This window comes from Pelobates fuscus, chromosome 3 (assembly GCF_036172605.1).
Source record: "Pelobates fuscus isolate aPelFus1 chromosome 3, aPelFus1.pri, whole genome shotgun sequence".
Classification (NCBI taxonomy): Eukaryota; Metazoa; Chordata; class Amphibia; order Anura; family Pelobatidae; genus Pelobates; species Pelobates fuscus.
Window position 1 is genome coordinate 109,264,063 of NC_086319.1, and position 16,846 is coordinate 109,280,908.

General features: G+C 37.0%; 1 protein-coding gene across 1 annotated transcript; it reads left to right on the forward strand.

Moving 5' to 3' along the window:
- The first annotated feature begins 2,589 nt into the window (after positions 1-2,589).
- On the forward strand, positions 2,590-11,038 carry LOC134601656 (AF4/FMR2 family member 4-like). The gene is made up of 13 exons (XM_063446174.1): positions 2,590-2,622; positions 3,509-3,878; positions 4,522-5,018; positions 5,707-5,789; positions 5,922-6,138; positions 6,760-6,848; positions 7,756-7,819; positions 7,990-8,126; positions 8,678-8,749; positions 9,370-9,463; positions 9,965-10,008; positions 10,434-10,654; positions 10,911-11,038. The coding sequence occupies exons 1-13, from the start codon at positions 2,590-2,592 to the stop codon at positions 11,036-11,038; spliced, it is 2,049 nt and encodes a 682-aa protein (XP_063302244.1).
- Positions 11,039-16,846: the final 5,808 nt, after the last annotated feature.

Consider the following 16,846-nt stretch of genomic DNA (forward strand, 5'->3'; position numbering starts at 1 on the left):
ATTATTTCATTATATATGATACCTTCATTGTCACCTTCAAACTTAATTTTTGCAAATGATTTGAATTTAAAATGATTATATTGTTAGTGTTATTATTGCTCGCAGGCACACCAACTCTTAAAAATATACTCTAATTAAGGAAAGTTATTGTCTTTGTTTTTGGTTGCTTTGCATTTAGACATTTTTAACAGGTAGGCTACTATATACCTGACTATAAAAGTCCATATTCTATGAAATCTCTCAAATTGTACTTAAACCTTTAGAGGACAGTTAAGTCTTGTTTGGTGACAAAGTGCATTCTTTGACTTCATACAGCAGTGTGTTTTGTCATTTTTGTGGCTTGACATGGCTGCTGTCCTGAATTTCTGTTTTTATGAGGTAATATATGTTTGTTTATAGATTTCTGCTTTCTTTTAGTAGCGTTAATGTCTTCTATAACAATGTTGGTTTTTTTTCCATAATCTTCATAGCTTTATGAATTCACAATTACCACTTGTAGTACAAATTTTGTTTATATTGGTCTGCATGATCCAATATAATGGGATCTTTTAATTGTACAATAAGATTAAGTAAAAAATGTAAAAATCCTGATATCCACAAGTGAATATAGCAGAAAAGAAAGGAGAGGGAATAAGACAGACAGATTAGGTATAATTAATCAATAAATAGATTAATAACTTAGCTTTAAAACTGGAAAAGTTAAGATTAAATACTTGTATTCCCCATTTTAGAAGGAAAATACAGCTTCCCTAAATATTTCTAAAGTTTTATAAAGTATTTGTTTTCCTATTGTGAACTTAAATTCCACCCATCTCCTTAATCACATTATATTTGAATATAATTTAACTATTTTAGAAATGAAAAACAAACAAATTTACATTACAAAGAAAGTGCTAATTGTTCTCAGTTTCATATTGTGTTTTGGTGTACCTGGAATGCAGACAAAAATAACTTAATCCCATTATATATTAAACTATTATTGTAACCTCCCAACTTAATTTTTGCAATTGATTTGAATTTAAATTGATCACATTGTTAGTGTTTGTATGGCTCCCAGGCACACCAACTCTTATAAATATTCTAATTGAGAAAGGTTATTGTCTTTGTTTTTAGTTGATTTGCATTTAGCAATTTTTATTGGATAGGCTATTACATACCTCACTATAAAAGTCCACATTCTATGAAATCTCACAAATTGTACTTAAACCTGTAGATGACAGTTCAATCTTGTTTTGTGACCAAGAGCAATCTTTGAATTCATACAGCAGTGTGTGTTGTGATTTTTGTGGCTTGACATGGCTGCTGTCCTGAATTTCTGTTTTCATGAGGTAATATATTTTTGTTAATAGATTTCTGCTTTCTTTTAGTAGCTTTAATGTCTTCTATAACAATGTTGTTTTTTTCCATAATCTTCATAGCTTTATGAATTCACAATTACCAATTGTAGTACAAACTGTGTTTATATTGGTCTGCATGATCCAATATAATGGGATCTTTTAATTGTACAGTAAGATTAAGTAAAAAAAAAAAAATCCTGATATCCACAAGTGAATATAGCAGAAAAGAAAGAAGAGGGAATAAGACAGACAGATTTGGTATAATTAATCAATAAATAGATTAATAACTTAAGCTCTAAAACTGGAAAAGTTAAGATTAAGTATTTGTATTCCCCATTTTAGAAGGAAAATACAACTTCTCTTAATATTTCTAAAGTTTTATAAAGTATTTGTTTTCCTATTGTAAACTTAAATTCCATCATCTCCTCAATCACATTATATTTGAATATATTTTAAATATTTTAGAAACAAAATCTGTTCAAATTTCCACTATAAAGAAAGTTCTAAGTGTTCTCAGTTTCATATTGTGCTTTGGTCTGCCTGGAATTCTATGAAAAATAAATTATTATATTATATATTATAACTTCATTGTCACCTTCCAACTTAATTTTTGCAATTGATTTGAATTTAAAATGATGACATTGTTAATTGTACAGTAAGATTAAGTATTTGTATTCCCCATTTTAGAAGGAAAATACAACTTCCCTAAATATTTCTAAAGTTTTATAAAGTATTTGTTTTCCTATTGTGAACTTAAATTCCAGCCATCTCATTAATCACATTATATTGGAATATAATTTAACTATTTTAGAAATAAAAACACGAATACATTTCTATTACAAAGAAAGTGCTAACTGTTCTCAGTTTCATATTGTGTTTTGGTGTACCTGGAATGCAGAGAAAAGTAACTTAATCCCATTATATATTAAACTGTTATTGTAACCTCCCAACTTAATTTTTGCAATTGATTTGAATTTAAATTGATTACATTGTTAGTGTTTGTATGGCTCCCAGGCACACCATCTCTTATACATATTCTAATTGAGGAACTTTATTGTCTTTCTTTTTGGCTGATTTGCATTTAGACATTTTTAATGGGTAGGCTACTACATACCTGACTATAAAAGTCCATATTTTATGAAATCTCTCAAATTGTACTTAAACCTTTAGAGGACAGTTCAGTCTTGTCTTGTGACCAAGAGCAATCATTGAATTCATAGAGCAGAGTGTTTTGTGATTTGTGTGGCTTGACATGGCTGTTGTCCTGAATTTCTGTTTTCATGAGGTAATATATTTTTGTTAATAGATTTCTGCTTTCTTCGAGCAGCTTTAATGTTTTCTATAACAATGTTGTTTTTTTCCATAATCTTCATAGTTTTATGAATTCACCATTACCACTTGTAGTACAAATTGTGTTTATATTGGTCTGCATGATCCAATATAATGGGATCTTTTAATTGTACAGTAAGATTAGGTACTTATATTCCCCATTTTAGAAGGAAAATACAACTTCCCTAAATATTTCTAAAGTTTTATATAGTAATTGTTTTCACATTGTGAACTTAAATTCCAGTCATCTCCTCAATCACATTATATTTGAATATAATTGAATTATTTTAGAAACAAAATCTGTACAATTTCCACTTCAGAAGAATGTGCTAACTGTTCTCAGTTTCATATTGTGTTTTGGTCTACCTGGAATGCTGTGAAAAATCAATTATTTATTTATTATTTTATTCATAAAATATTTTACCAGGAAAGGTACATTGAGATTTGTCTCGTTTTCAAGTATGTCCTGGGTCCACAAATCATTTTATTCCATTATATATTATAAATTCATTGTCACCTTCCAACTTAATTTTTGTAATTGATTTGAATTTAAATTGATCACATTGTTAGTGTTTTTATTGCTCGCAGCACACCTGTAAAGGACAGCTTAGTTTACTATGATCAAGTGCAAACTTTAAATTCCTACAGTAGTGTGTTTTGTGATTTATGTGGCTTGACATGGCTTCTTTTGGAAATTGAGGTAATATATTTTTGCTGATAGATGTCTGCCTCTTTTTAGTATCTATAATGTCCTTTATAACAATGTTTTTTTTTGTTCATTGTATTTGTTGCTTTATGAATGTCAGAAATTGCAATTAATTTAATTTTAACTTTTCTTTTAGTCTGACCCTCCATCATCAAATAAGTGGTACTTGGGTAACTGGTTGAAGAAGGGGAATCCACACAAAGTGTCTCTTGCATCTTCATTAGATACTAATATGGTATCATCCCATGGATACAACAAGGAGAATCAAGAGCAGGGCACTAGAGCAGGAAATACAGAATCATGTGGTCCAAAGGAGTTTACCACTTCTTTTACCCCCACCCGAGACACCAAGAATGCACAAAAAGGCTCTGAAAGCAGACGAGGCAGAAAGAAGTCTCCATCTCAATTTCAAAACACCACACTAAGGAGAGATATTTTGAAAAATCAGTCCAGACATTTTGCAAAGGAATCTGTAGAGACACCACGAGATGGACTCAAAATAGAGAGTGTTCCTCTAAAACTCTCTATTGATGAGGATGATAGTTTTTTTCACTTTTCATCATTGTTTACTCCTATGAAGAAGCTTCTTTCACCCCTTAGAGACCCAGAGGATCAGTTATCTCTTATTGTAAAGACTGGCTTAACCCTGTTATCCCCAAAACATGGACAGCCTTACAAAAAATCAGGGCAGCCCAAAGTTGAAAAGACAGAACCTGAGAAGCAACAAAAAGAGACCAAGAAGCAGACAGTGAAGAGCTCCAACAATGGGAAGTGGAAGCACATGGTACGTAATCTTATCACATGCACATAGAATATTTTTGTTTTTCACATAGTCTGCATAGCTTTGTAAATGTTAAAATTTACGATCAATTTTTTTAACTTTGATTTATTTATTTATTTTTTAGGCTGACCTTTCATCTTTAAATAAGTGGCAGTTGGGGCAGGGCACTGAAGCAGGTTATACAGAATCAAGTAGCCCAAAGGAGTCCACCACTTCCTCTACCCCCATCCAAAACACCAACACTGTACAAAAAGGCAATGAAAGCAGCCAGGGCAGGCATAAGTCTCCTGCTCAATATGAGAGCACAACACAAAGGAGAACTTTGTCCAAAAAAGCTGAAAAGGCATCTGTTAAAGCACACAAAATAGAAATTGCTACTACAGCAGAAATTACTACAAATATGCCCCCTAACAGACCAAATGCTTCTACAAATGGCTCTCACAAACTCAACATGAAGAAAGAACCCAAATCCTCTCCCTGCCTTGCAGCAGAGAATAAAAAGTCTAAGTCTTTATCAAAATCCCTTCAGAAGTCCAGAGAGTTTGTTAAAACATCTTTAGTCCAAACGTCTAAAAGTTCAGAGAGCAATAGAACATCTCCTCTAAAACCCTCCATTGAGCAGGAAGATATTTTTTATCGCTCATTATTAACTCCTATGAAGGGGCTTCTTTCACCCCTTAGTGACCCTGAGGATCAGTTACCTCTTATTGTAAAAAAGGACTCAAACCTGTTGTCCCAGATTCCTGGATGGCCGTACAAAAATGCAGAGCAGCCCACGATTGAAAAGATTGCACCTAAGCAGCACCCAAAAGAGACCCAGAAACAGACCGAGCAAAGCTTCAATAAGGGGAAGCGGACGCACAAGGTTAGTAATCTCAACACGTACACAAAGAATTGTTTTGAAAATTATTTATTTTGTTTTCTTTTTCTGTCCCAAAACACCACATAATTTTAAACTTATAGTAAAATTAACTTTAATATCTCTTTCCAGTTTAACTTGCTTTCACGGCTCTAACTTTTTCATAATGAATAGAGGGGTTTGGTCCCTACTGTAATTTTACTCCTGGACCAAAGACACATGATTTTATTCCAGAAATGTCATCTGTCCTTGTGTGGATATTTGTTTTTGTTTTACACTTTCACTATTCTGACCACTAGTATAAGTTGCATTGGTTACTGAAGTTTTCCTAAACAAATATATTTTCCCACTGTAATGGGGTTCTCAATATTGTCTCATTTTGTGTTATTTGCAAACCTAGTTCTCCAAACAATTGATTCGTGTGCTGTCTAAATAGCCATTGTAATGTTTCTTCAAGGACATCAAATTGAAACTGAACAAAGCTTTGTTATACTCTTGGCTAGGTGTCCCAAGTTTCCATTCAGATTAATATAAATAATAAATGTTAAGATTTATTGACTGACATGAATTCAATAGAAAATTCAGATTTTTATTTTTTCTAAATAAGGGTGTCTTTAAAAACTCGAGCTTTGCACTGTGATTGGATATTTTAAAATATTTTATATTTATAGAATATGTAAAAAATTTTTAACAGAATGATGAAGAATTAAAAGGTAATGATGCCAAGAAACAAAAAGTAGAAGAAAAGACCACAAACTACAAAGTGCCCAGTAAAGAGTAAGTACTATATCTGATCTTGTTTATTCATTCACTATGTGTGTATGTTTGTATTGTGTGTGCGTCTGTGTAACCTCTCATGTACATTGTGTTGCAACACCTCATTAATATATTTGTTTTTTCATGTTTCAGGTTGTCAAAACCAAATCCTGTAAAGGAAAGAGAGTTACTCCCTTCATCTGCAACCCCAGCTCTACAGAAAGATTTCAAGTCTGAACATGGGTCTCGAAAAAGAACCATTAGCCAGTCATCATCTCAGAAATCCAGCAGCAGTGGCAGCACAAAGGATAGTGGCACCGAAAGTAAGTCTTCCGATAAGCAAAGAAAAAGTAGCACCGAGGAGACAAAGGTAAACATTGCAATGGTTTTCCAGACAGAAATTCTTAGGGATGATAGTTTCAAAAACCTGATTTGCCCAAGTTAATATCTTAAGGGATTGTTAAATCCAACAAATGTTGCATTGTTTGTTTACGAAGTTGAACATGTTTACGTCTTAAACTGAGTAAATCCTTCTTCAATGGGAATATTGTGCAGCTGAGTATTGTTAAACCTGTACATCGTCCAATCCAATTGGATTCAGCTACAGACCCTTAGTCTGTAATGAAGTCAATAAGCAACGTAATAGCCGACAATATATTTTCAAGGTTTTATGTGTTGCTTTCAGCCAACATGCGTTTAACTTTAAACCAGTTTATGGATATAGAACAAAACAGAAGCACATTTCTTACAGTTCTGACAATATAACTTGGTCCATTATGGGACACCCAATGTATTGTTGTGAAGAAGAGTTCCACTGTCTGGATTAGATCTCATTCATAAATAGATAAATAGAATGCCTATTCCACTCAGGTTTTTAATTTATTTAAAGGATTTTCAGTGATGTAGACATCACAATTGGAACAGCAGTAACAACAATATAGTCCGCAAAACTTTACTTTGTGTAATGAATTGTACATTTCTTCCTTTCCAGGATAAACCCTCAGGTAATACAGCTTCTGTCGCTTTTGTGCCAGCAATCGATAAAAAATTGTGGAGAGCAAAACTGACCTTCGAAGACAGGTGAGGCATTTGAAACACAAAATCATCTCTTTAACATGGTGTTGTACAGATAGACCTTTATGGTAGTTTATAACATGAAAGCACAAACAAACAAGTTAATTATTTAACATGTTAATCAGCAAAAAATATATTTTTTGACCATATCGGATTTACACCTTAACAATCTCTGGGAAGGACTCTCAAATGGTAACACAAGACAACATGTTTTATCTTTTTTCATAAAACTAAATAGCATTTTTCTTTTCAAAACAATTTAATGTATCTGCAGTTCTATTCTACTTCAGCTTTTGTTGGATAGAAAAAAATAATGCCGACCATGTTGTCCAGCAAGAGCTCACTTTAAAGGTCCCTGGGCTATTATAACTTTTGACTTCTAGTGTTAAACAAACACATTGCTTAAATGAACACATCACATTAGAAAACTCAAAAACACCAAAATTTGTCCATACAACAGATGGCTTTAAAGGTCCCGGTGCTATTGTAACCTTCTAGTTATAAGACTTCAGGTGTTATAACACATTACTTAACTCTCTCTATTAGATACATCTTTAAGATTGTAGAAAACTCAAAAACACAAAACAAGTAAATCATTTACAATGTTTGTCAGCAAAAGAATATTTTTGATCTACACATTAACAATCTCTGGGGAGGTTTGGGGATGCTGGGGGTAGGTGGTGGCTACAATCTGATCTTAGGGCCCAACTGCCATTGTCTTCTGTCCTTATAAATTGTCATATAGACATAACTCCGAGGATCAGTGTAATAATGATTTGTATGCCTTGCTTTCTCTCCAGCACTCAAATGGTTAAACTAGACAATATGTTGTATCACTTATTTCCTTTGCAATGAGTAGTTTCATAAAAAAAATGGTATGAAAACATCTCTTAATCCATTTTGTCTCTTCCAGAACCCATTCGGCTGATCACTATCTACTGGAAGCGAAGAAAGTAAAGCACAAAGCTGATGCGTTGGTAATGAAGTACCCCCAAATCTTTACAAAGGTGCATTTTACTTTGCTTACGTTTATTCTGGCGGGTGGAAGATAGCGGATTTTGCATGTATTGTTGTAATTTTTCAGTGGGTTTGTCTTTGTATTTTTCCAACCTGGCAAAAAAAATATCTTTTTTTTTTTCCTTTGTAGTCAGACAGATTCGAGAAAGCAGTACTCTACCTTGATGCGGTGCTTTTTTTCATTGAGTGCGGAAACGCTTTAGAGAAGAGTGTCGACGAATCAAAATCTCCATTTCGGATGTATGGTGAAACATTAGAGTTAATAAAGTATGTATTTTAATTTGAACTTTCATTTTTATGGGATGTGATATGCTTGTAATATTATTACTTGTTAAGCAGTAGTTTGAGGGTTTTTTTTTTTGTTTTGTTTTTTTTAAATCACTGCCCATGTTTTGTGCAGAGCATCAAGTAATATATTAGAGATAGGAACATTTTTCTGTGGATGCTCTATTTTTATGGCATCCAGCTTAAAACCAAATTAGGCTGTAGGGAAACCAGAACAAGGCGGTGTTAATATTAGTAATACTTGCCATAACTCCTGCAGCCTGTGGTGGGTGTCACCTAACCTTTCCTCTTTGGCCACTGCTCAACTCCTGCTCTTCTCCTGCTCTTTTGTATTCTATACAGATTAGAATGATGGATTTAAATACTACCAGGGGTCTGATGTAGTCTATTCTATTAGGAATCTTAGTAGTGGAAGAATGTTGTTAGAAATGTGTGCAGTGAGGCTTGGTGAAAGTAAACGTTAATGTCTTACAAATATACTACTACAACAATTAATTTTACTATATTTTAATAAGTTTGCATTACCTTTCTAGGTACACCTTGAAATTGGCATGCCCTGCAGCCCCTGATGCTACATCAGCTGATAAGAGACTTGCTGTTCTTTGGTATGTATTTTTTCACTCTTGCATTGTAAACCAAAATCACACTATTGTCAGAAAACCATAACCGAGCGTTATCTGATATTAATTCTGAAGGCAGATAGTAGAGCAAATATCTAAAAGTGGAAATATAAGCCATGCTATGTTTTGCCTGTCTCCATGCACAACTTCTTCACTTTCCAGTAGATATGTCTATAAAGTGTATGCCAGTGAGGTAGTCATTGGTTGGACTTAAAAAAATATGATCTGTTTGGAATAGCCAGTTTGAAACCGGATGCTTGTGAATCATACATTGCGTACAGATACTTCTAAATGTGAACAGATAACTAAAAGTTCTAGGTATATATGGCAGGGAGTTTTATAATCAAAGTGCTATTCTCCCTTAAGATTTGCAACCAGTTTGGTAAGCATGACTACCTGTACTAATAGGAGAAAAATAATACCAATGTCAACAGTTAGTACCACATTGTTTTCCTTTGCTGGTAGATATTTTAACAAAGAAATTTATCAACTAATAAAACACTATGCTAAAATGAATCATCCAGCCAGTGAGATACCTGGTCTACTAACTAATACAGATTTTACATGCTGCATATTTAGTGATTGATTTTGTTGTGTCTCCTCAGTCTTTGCTGTCAATCCCTTTTGTACTTGAGGTTATTCAAACTGAAGAAGGAGAGTGCATTGGAAGATTCCAAGACATTAACTAAATACTTAAACGTAAGAGCTTTTTCAGAATGGTAGCAATTGTTTGGTATTTCTATATATTGTATTTTTAGGGTCTTTGGGTTATTCTTTTTTTCTATATTTGTGTTGTCAGTGATTTTGTTTAGGACTGATATTTTTGAATACTAATGACTGATTTAAATTGAAATATTTTATAGAAATGTAGATGTAAGGGGTAATTCTTATCAGGTCCATAGTTCAAAGTTTGAATCCTTCTACAATTAAATATTGTACATGATTCAACTTCCATGTACAAATCTTGGGTATTACAGGTACATCTTCACATGTTTATACTTCTGTTTTATACATTTTGTTGGTGACATTATTTGTAGATGTATTCATTACATTTTTTTACTTATCTGAAGTTCACATTAGGAGGATAATAATATACATAATAATAGACTGGTTGTGGTCCTGGAGGATTAAATCATAAAGGCCCACTGTAATTCCAGGGATTTTATTCAATATTTAACATGTTTTTTTTTCCCTTTGCAGATCTCTTACGGTAATGCTCAAGCTCCATCTCCTACCAGGGGAAGGTAAGACGTTTGCTTTAACTACGTGATTTCATTTCTTTGTAGTTAAATGTTTGGAACATGCCTTGGAAAGTATTTTTGGGCAATATGTGTCTAGAAAACAGAAACTAAAAGTTTTTGTTTTAAAGCAAACCTGCTTTGGCCTAAAATTTGAAATGAACTTCGAAAAGTGCCCAGCACTCAGGAGTTATAAATAAATGTATTTTAAACCACTCAAGTGTTCCTTTTATACCTGCAAGGCATAACATTTGCAAACACGTAAGGTTATGCAGTCATTTATAGGCTTCTTAACAATCAAAATATATGTGTTTTCTATATTTAATCGCTCTGAAATGGAACTGAATGCAAGTATAATTATATAAAAAAGGCAGCATGCGCTTTTTGACTAAAGTTAAATCCTAACAATGACTTTTTCATTTATCATATAGCAAATCCGTGAGTATGCCTTTCCCAGTGTCTCCGAAGCTGTCTCCCGGCAATTCTAATAGCTATTCCTCCAATGTGTCCAATACTACTGGAGCCACGTCATTTGTGACTATATCACAGAAGATTCACCAGATGACAGCCAGCTATGTCCAGGACACGTCCAACTTCCTTTATGCCACTGAAATTTGGGACCAAGCAGAACAACTCTGCACAGAGCAAAGTGGTAAGGTTTCTTATTATTTACATAATATGTAATAAACTGCTTAGTTTCTCTGTATTATGTATTAAATTTATTCTAGATTAAAGGGCTCTTATAGTTTACAATTACAACTACTAGTATAGACATACTTTAAAAAGATGAGGAGGTCCTTGCTCTGATTTTAGTCTAGATACTGGAATGCAGCTTGACATGGAATATTATAACTAGGAAAAAAGGATATTGGCCTCATATTTACATTTTATTTATTTCTTCTCTCCAGAATTTTTTTCTGAACTGGATAAAGTTATGGGCCCCCTGAACTTCCATTCCAGCACCATCCCAGAACTGGTATGCTACACCCGTCAAGGCCTGCACTGGTTACGCCTTGATGCTAAGTTGAAACATTAATGACCCCAACCAACTAGAATCCTTTCTTGCTGCCTCTAACTGTATCCACAACACTGTGTTTTGTTGAGATTGCAAGACTGACATAATTTACAGACTGGCTGGTCACGATGGACAAAGAATTCTGCACGTCTTCTTTTCACACATATCCTTTAAAAATAAGCTTTGCTGTTCATCTTGCTAAAAGACACTATCTTTATTTTTATTTAAAAATAAATTATTTAAAAATTCCTGAGGAATCCAAATTCTTGATTTCATGCACAATACATTTTTAAAACTATTTATTTTAAGAAAACGTTAAATCTGCCATAGAGAGAGTTTTTCTTTATTATTTTTTTTATTTAATATAAATGCTTTCAGCAGTTTAGAAGATGTCATGAGTACATGATGGCCTGCATTTAAAAGGGCATTGACAAATGATATGTCTACACTTTCTTTTTGGTGTGGTAAATAATTAAATCAAACGATGAAATCCAAAATAAGATAACGCTGAAGTTTGAGACATTTGAAGCAGTAAGAAAAATTACTCTCTTTTTTTAAAAATCCTATGATTGTGCATCTTCAATGTACTTTACATGATAAACCTCACATTTTCTTTTTATGATTTTTTGGCTTTTCATGGTTTGATTTTGTCGGAGACCAGGTTAAAGCTCCATTCATTTTTAATATGTAAAGATTAAAAATGTACATATAAATAAATGCTGATCAAGAACTGTTGCAGCTTATTATGTAATAAATTCCTATTTTTAAAAACTGAGGTGTGTATTTTCCCATATTTTTTTCAAATAAATTTGTGTTTCGGGATGTATGTGTGGCTGCCTGTGGTATTGAATGTGAGGGTTTATGAGTGTTGTGTTTGTGGGGACTGTGTGTCTGTTTGAAAGAGGGCGAGGTATCTTCTGCAGCTCTGGGTATAGCTAGCAGTGTGGGTGGCTTTCATGGGATCTAGTGGGGCCAGGGCTGGCATGGTACAGGTCAATTGCATGAGCTGCGATAGTTGCTGGGGCTGCTCTGCTCAAGTGTGGATTCCCATTCACAAGAGGAAGTAATCTGAGCTGCAAGATACATGAATTGCAATCAAGAGCTGCAATACATGAATTGAAGATTGCCCCTCAACACCTGCAATCACTACTCAGTTTGCACGGGCAGAAATCTGAAGTCCCAATGGGACTCCTGATAGGCCAGAGCCTGTTTGACTCTAGCAGCCTTGAGTGCTGTGAAAAGGCACCGCGAGTGATAGGTTGCTGACCCCTGATCTAAGCATTAAGCGTGTTTTTTATAATAATCCAAACCTATTTTTATTTCATAGTTTTTATTGTGTGTGGCTGTCCTACCTTAGCAAGAGCATATCATGTAATTAAATGTAGTTCTCATGGAGTGCATGAGTGTCATATGCCAATGTTCAGCAAGGAATGCCAGAGTGTGCATGTGCTTGTATGGCATTTGCTCCCAGAGTATCATAAAACAATGTAGTCACCCTAGACACAGAAGTGAAGTGAATTTATACATACCTCTGCTGCTTCACTCACCCCATAAAATGTCTCAGTTGTGTTCACTAGGGAGAGGGAATAAGAAACAGTCATATTCATATTTGTATTGGAAAGATTTTAAATAAAAAAATCTATTGATATCAGTGATATCATTTGTGAATTAATGTCAAATGATATGAGATACCAAAAGTGGCAGGAAAAGCTTACATGATCCTCAGTTAAATTAATTTTATCAGGCCATCTCAAATCAAGTAAAATAGTAAATTGAAAATATTTGAGATAGCTGGGACATATAATACACAACAGGTGTAAAGTAAATGATGCCTAAACATAATAATATCTTGAGTTAGAAGTCAGTATAGAGAAATTTGAATTCATATTTAAGCATTGAAAAGACATTTATATTTAGGCGCAACTAACCTTTTAAATATGCAGTGAAATGGCATGCCAGTTCATCCAGCCGGCAGGACGAGATGACATGAGGATGTCCTCGCGTAGTGGTATGGCAGGGTCTGGGAGACAAGCGCCCGAAACATGCAGAGTTTCGCTGCATAGCTGCAGCGTACAATAAAGCCTGAAGTAAGCTGAGCTTTGTCAAGTGGCTACGGCGTTTACGAAAAGTATTTGTGGACCCTCACTGGGAAATAGCCGCAAGTGGTAGCAGCAACCCGCAACAAAAGGGTTTAGGGCATTTTGGTCGCATGCATTTTGGTCGAGGCAATCTGGTCGCCATGCATTTTGGTCGCATGGCATTGTGATTGCATGCATTTTTGTCGCGCGTTTTGAACCGGATCCGTACACAAAGCATTTTTGTCGCGCGTTTTGAACCGGATCCGTACACAAAGGGCATCGATCTGTAGGGGTTGATGCCCTGCAGCAGATGGGGTTAGTACTGCAGGGTAATGTTGTGAGATGAGCTCGATGTTTGCCCGATTAGCCGCGGTGGTCGCAGAGCTCCACAGTATGGCGTCCGCTCCAGTCCGCCGCTAAGCCCCGCCCCTTCATTAAATGTTTTAGAACAAACTTTGTCAGCCACACTCACCACAACACTATGTAAGTGTCAGGGTCTTACCTGAGTTGGGAGTCTGTAGCGCAGATATGTCGCTCACCCTTGCAGATAGCCACAGGCCGAGGTGGTCAGGTAAGAATTCACCTGGCCTGTGGGTCTGTGCACGGGGGCTGTGCAGGATGCAGTACCAAATTCGCAGGACAGGCAAGGACAGAACCAGCAGGATAGTCGAGGGATAGCCGAGGTCAAAGGATGCCAGAGGTTAGAATAAACGTAGTCACAAGCCGAGGTCAAATATACGAAGCAGAATAAACAGGAACACTGGTACGACACAGGAACACAGATCAAAGACTTGACAATGAGTGCAGGGCGAGGCTGGGTTTAAATACCCTGCTAATGAAGATCAGAGTCAGGTGAGAAGCAGACAAGTCATGGTGCAGCCCCCGGTGTAGTAGCCAAGCCAGGATGAACAAGACCGGAATCAGAAGTCTCAGGTAAAGCTGCTGTGGCTCAGAGGCAGAGAGCAGGACTGGGATAGATAAGTACCCCGGTTCAAGTCCCCTGTTGGGAATTCCAGGGGCGACCACGTCTGGCCGTCTGTCTCACAGGTGAGTACCCTGACAGTACCTCCCCCTTCAAAAACGACCTCTGGGCGTAGGTAGGCTCCTCATTGAAACAATCCGTCTCTCCAGAGTCACTCTCAGAATCCGTCGAGTCCCCATAGTGAAAGTCCTCAGTATGGGATCCCTGATTAGCTCGGGATTTCCCAGTACCAGCTTCTGGTACAGCTGACGATCGGTCTAGGTTCCGGGTAGGGGTGACAAAAACTTCCACAACTTCGGGAGGGACAGTGCTCGCAGCTAGCAGTGCTTTTTCGAACACTTCCAAGTCTTTTTTACAGACCGTAGTGCCATTAGAAGCAATGACACAATCCTTAGGTAAATCCTTTTCAAGTGGGCAGGAAGTAGTGGTGGTAATACAGGAAGCAACTTTGGTAGTAAAGGCAGACGACTCTGGAGCAGGAGGTCTAGGAGAGCGAACAGGACAAAGCGTAATGAAGTGTCCACCTTCTCCACAGTAAAAACACAGACCATGGCTTCTCCTTCGGTCCCTCTCCCCCGGTGTGACTTTGCAGTGGACACGTCCAATTTGCATAGGTTCCTCAGGATCAAGTTGAACACAGGATACCTCTGGAGTTCTCCTGGGAACTGGATCATAAGAGGGTATCACCGGGGTGTGGTGACGTAGACTCCGCGATTTTTTAGTAGGTGGAGCTGGCTTGGGCTTAGTGGTCCTGCACTGTGAGTCCAAAGCAATAATAAAGGACTCCCAGCTGACAAGGACAGGACTCTTCCTCTGCAACATTTGGTAAGCCCAAACTTTAATGCGTCCAGACAACAGGTTGATAGCCGCTCTGACCCTGATGAAATCCGTGGCGTAAGTTCGAGGCTTTAAAGAGAACAATACCTCGCAATCCATCCTGAATGACTGGAAGGACATGTAGTTACCATCAAATCTGTCGGGCATGATGACAAAGGGTTCCGGAGCTGGATGTACTGCGCCTTTAAGAGAAAAAAGTTCCTGCTGCAACTCCGAAACAATCTGGGCCAGGCTGGACACTTGCTGGAGTGAGGGTGAGCACATTTCTGCGGACTCCATAATGGTCAAGTCTTTTGTCAGGGTCTTACCTGAGTTGGGAGTCTGTAGCGCAGATATGTCGCTCACCCTTGCAGATAGCCACAGGCCGAGGTGGTCAGGTAAGAATTCACCTGGCCTGTGGGTCTGTGCACGGGGGCTGTGCAGGATGCAGTACCAAATTCGCAGGACAGGCAAGGACAGAACCAGCAGGATAGTCGAGGGATAGCCGAGGTCAAAGGATGCCAGAGGTTAGAATAAACGTAGTCACAAGCCGAGGTCAAATATACGAAGCAGAATAAACAGGAACACTGGTACGACACAGGAACACAGATCAAAGACTTGACAATGAGTGCAGGGCGAGGCTGGGTTTAAATACCCTGCTAATGAAGATCAGAGTCAGGTGAGAAGCAGACAAGTCATGGTGCAGCCCCCGGTGTAGTAGCCAAGCCAGGATGAACAAGACCGGAATCAGAAGTCTCAGGTAAAGCTGCTGTGGCTCAGAGGCAGAGAGCAGGACTGGGATAGATAAGTACCCCGGTTCAAGTCCCCTGTTGGGAATTCCAGGGGCGACCACGTCTGGCCGTCTGTCTCACAGGTGAGTACCCTGACAGTAAGGACCCAGTTACTGAGCATTTTCTCGCCACTTTGTTATGTCAGGGGGAACCCTAACCCTATCCCTATCCCTTACCCTAACCCTAACCCTTACCCTTACCCTTACCCTAACGCTTACCCTAAGATATTGACACCTTATATTACCCAAATGACACCTTATATCAAAATGCGGCCAAAATGAATGGCGACCAAATTGCATGCGATCAAAATGCACAAACAGTGTAATTCGACCAATTTGTCACGACCAATATGCATGCGACCAAATTGCATGCGATCAAAATGCTTGATATGCAACAAAAGGTACCAAGTAACGCCAGTTGAAGTAAAAGAGAAAATTACACAGAAAAAGAGCAAATATACCTTTCCACCTCCTCCTTTTTTCTTAATATTTTTGTAGCAGATGGTACCAGGGCTGTCCTAAAAGACTGTAATAATATTGTAATTCGTGTGTTGTTTCTGTTTCTATGGTTAAAATGTATGTGGGATTCGTATGATTGTTCGGTAGTTTCCATCTGTACTCCATACGAATGTAAACTACTGAACCAATAGACCACCCAGAGAGAAGTGTGTACCTTATTAAGCATTCACACTTCTCTAACCGCAGGTTAATCAGTACTTTATTGATGTATCTGGGTGGCCATCTTACGCACGAAAATCTCAGTGGTGTCGTCGAGTGTCTGGAACTCAAATCGGACACTCGATTACCCGAACACCGCTGAGACCTCCAGGGCTCCGTAACTCCCAAACTGGAATGCTAATCAGCCTCCCGTTCGGTAGGTTCAAATTACCGATCATTATTTGTAATATGTAGACATGTGCACCAATGAAATTTTCGTTTTCTACGAAAGATTTCGTTTTAAATAAAAATGTAATTCGTCAATCCCGAATTTCGTCTTCAAACCATTCGCTTTCGGACGAAAATCGTTAAAAATGTGTTCGTTTTCATCCATTAGGACGAAAACAGCACTCCGCGTGCGCAAAAAAAAAGCAAGGAGGAAGCCGACATCTCTACCCACTCCCTTCTTGTAAAAAACATATTACTACCCCCCCTGCATTAAAATC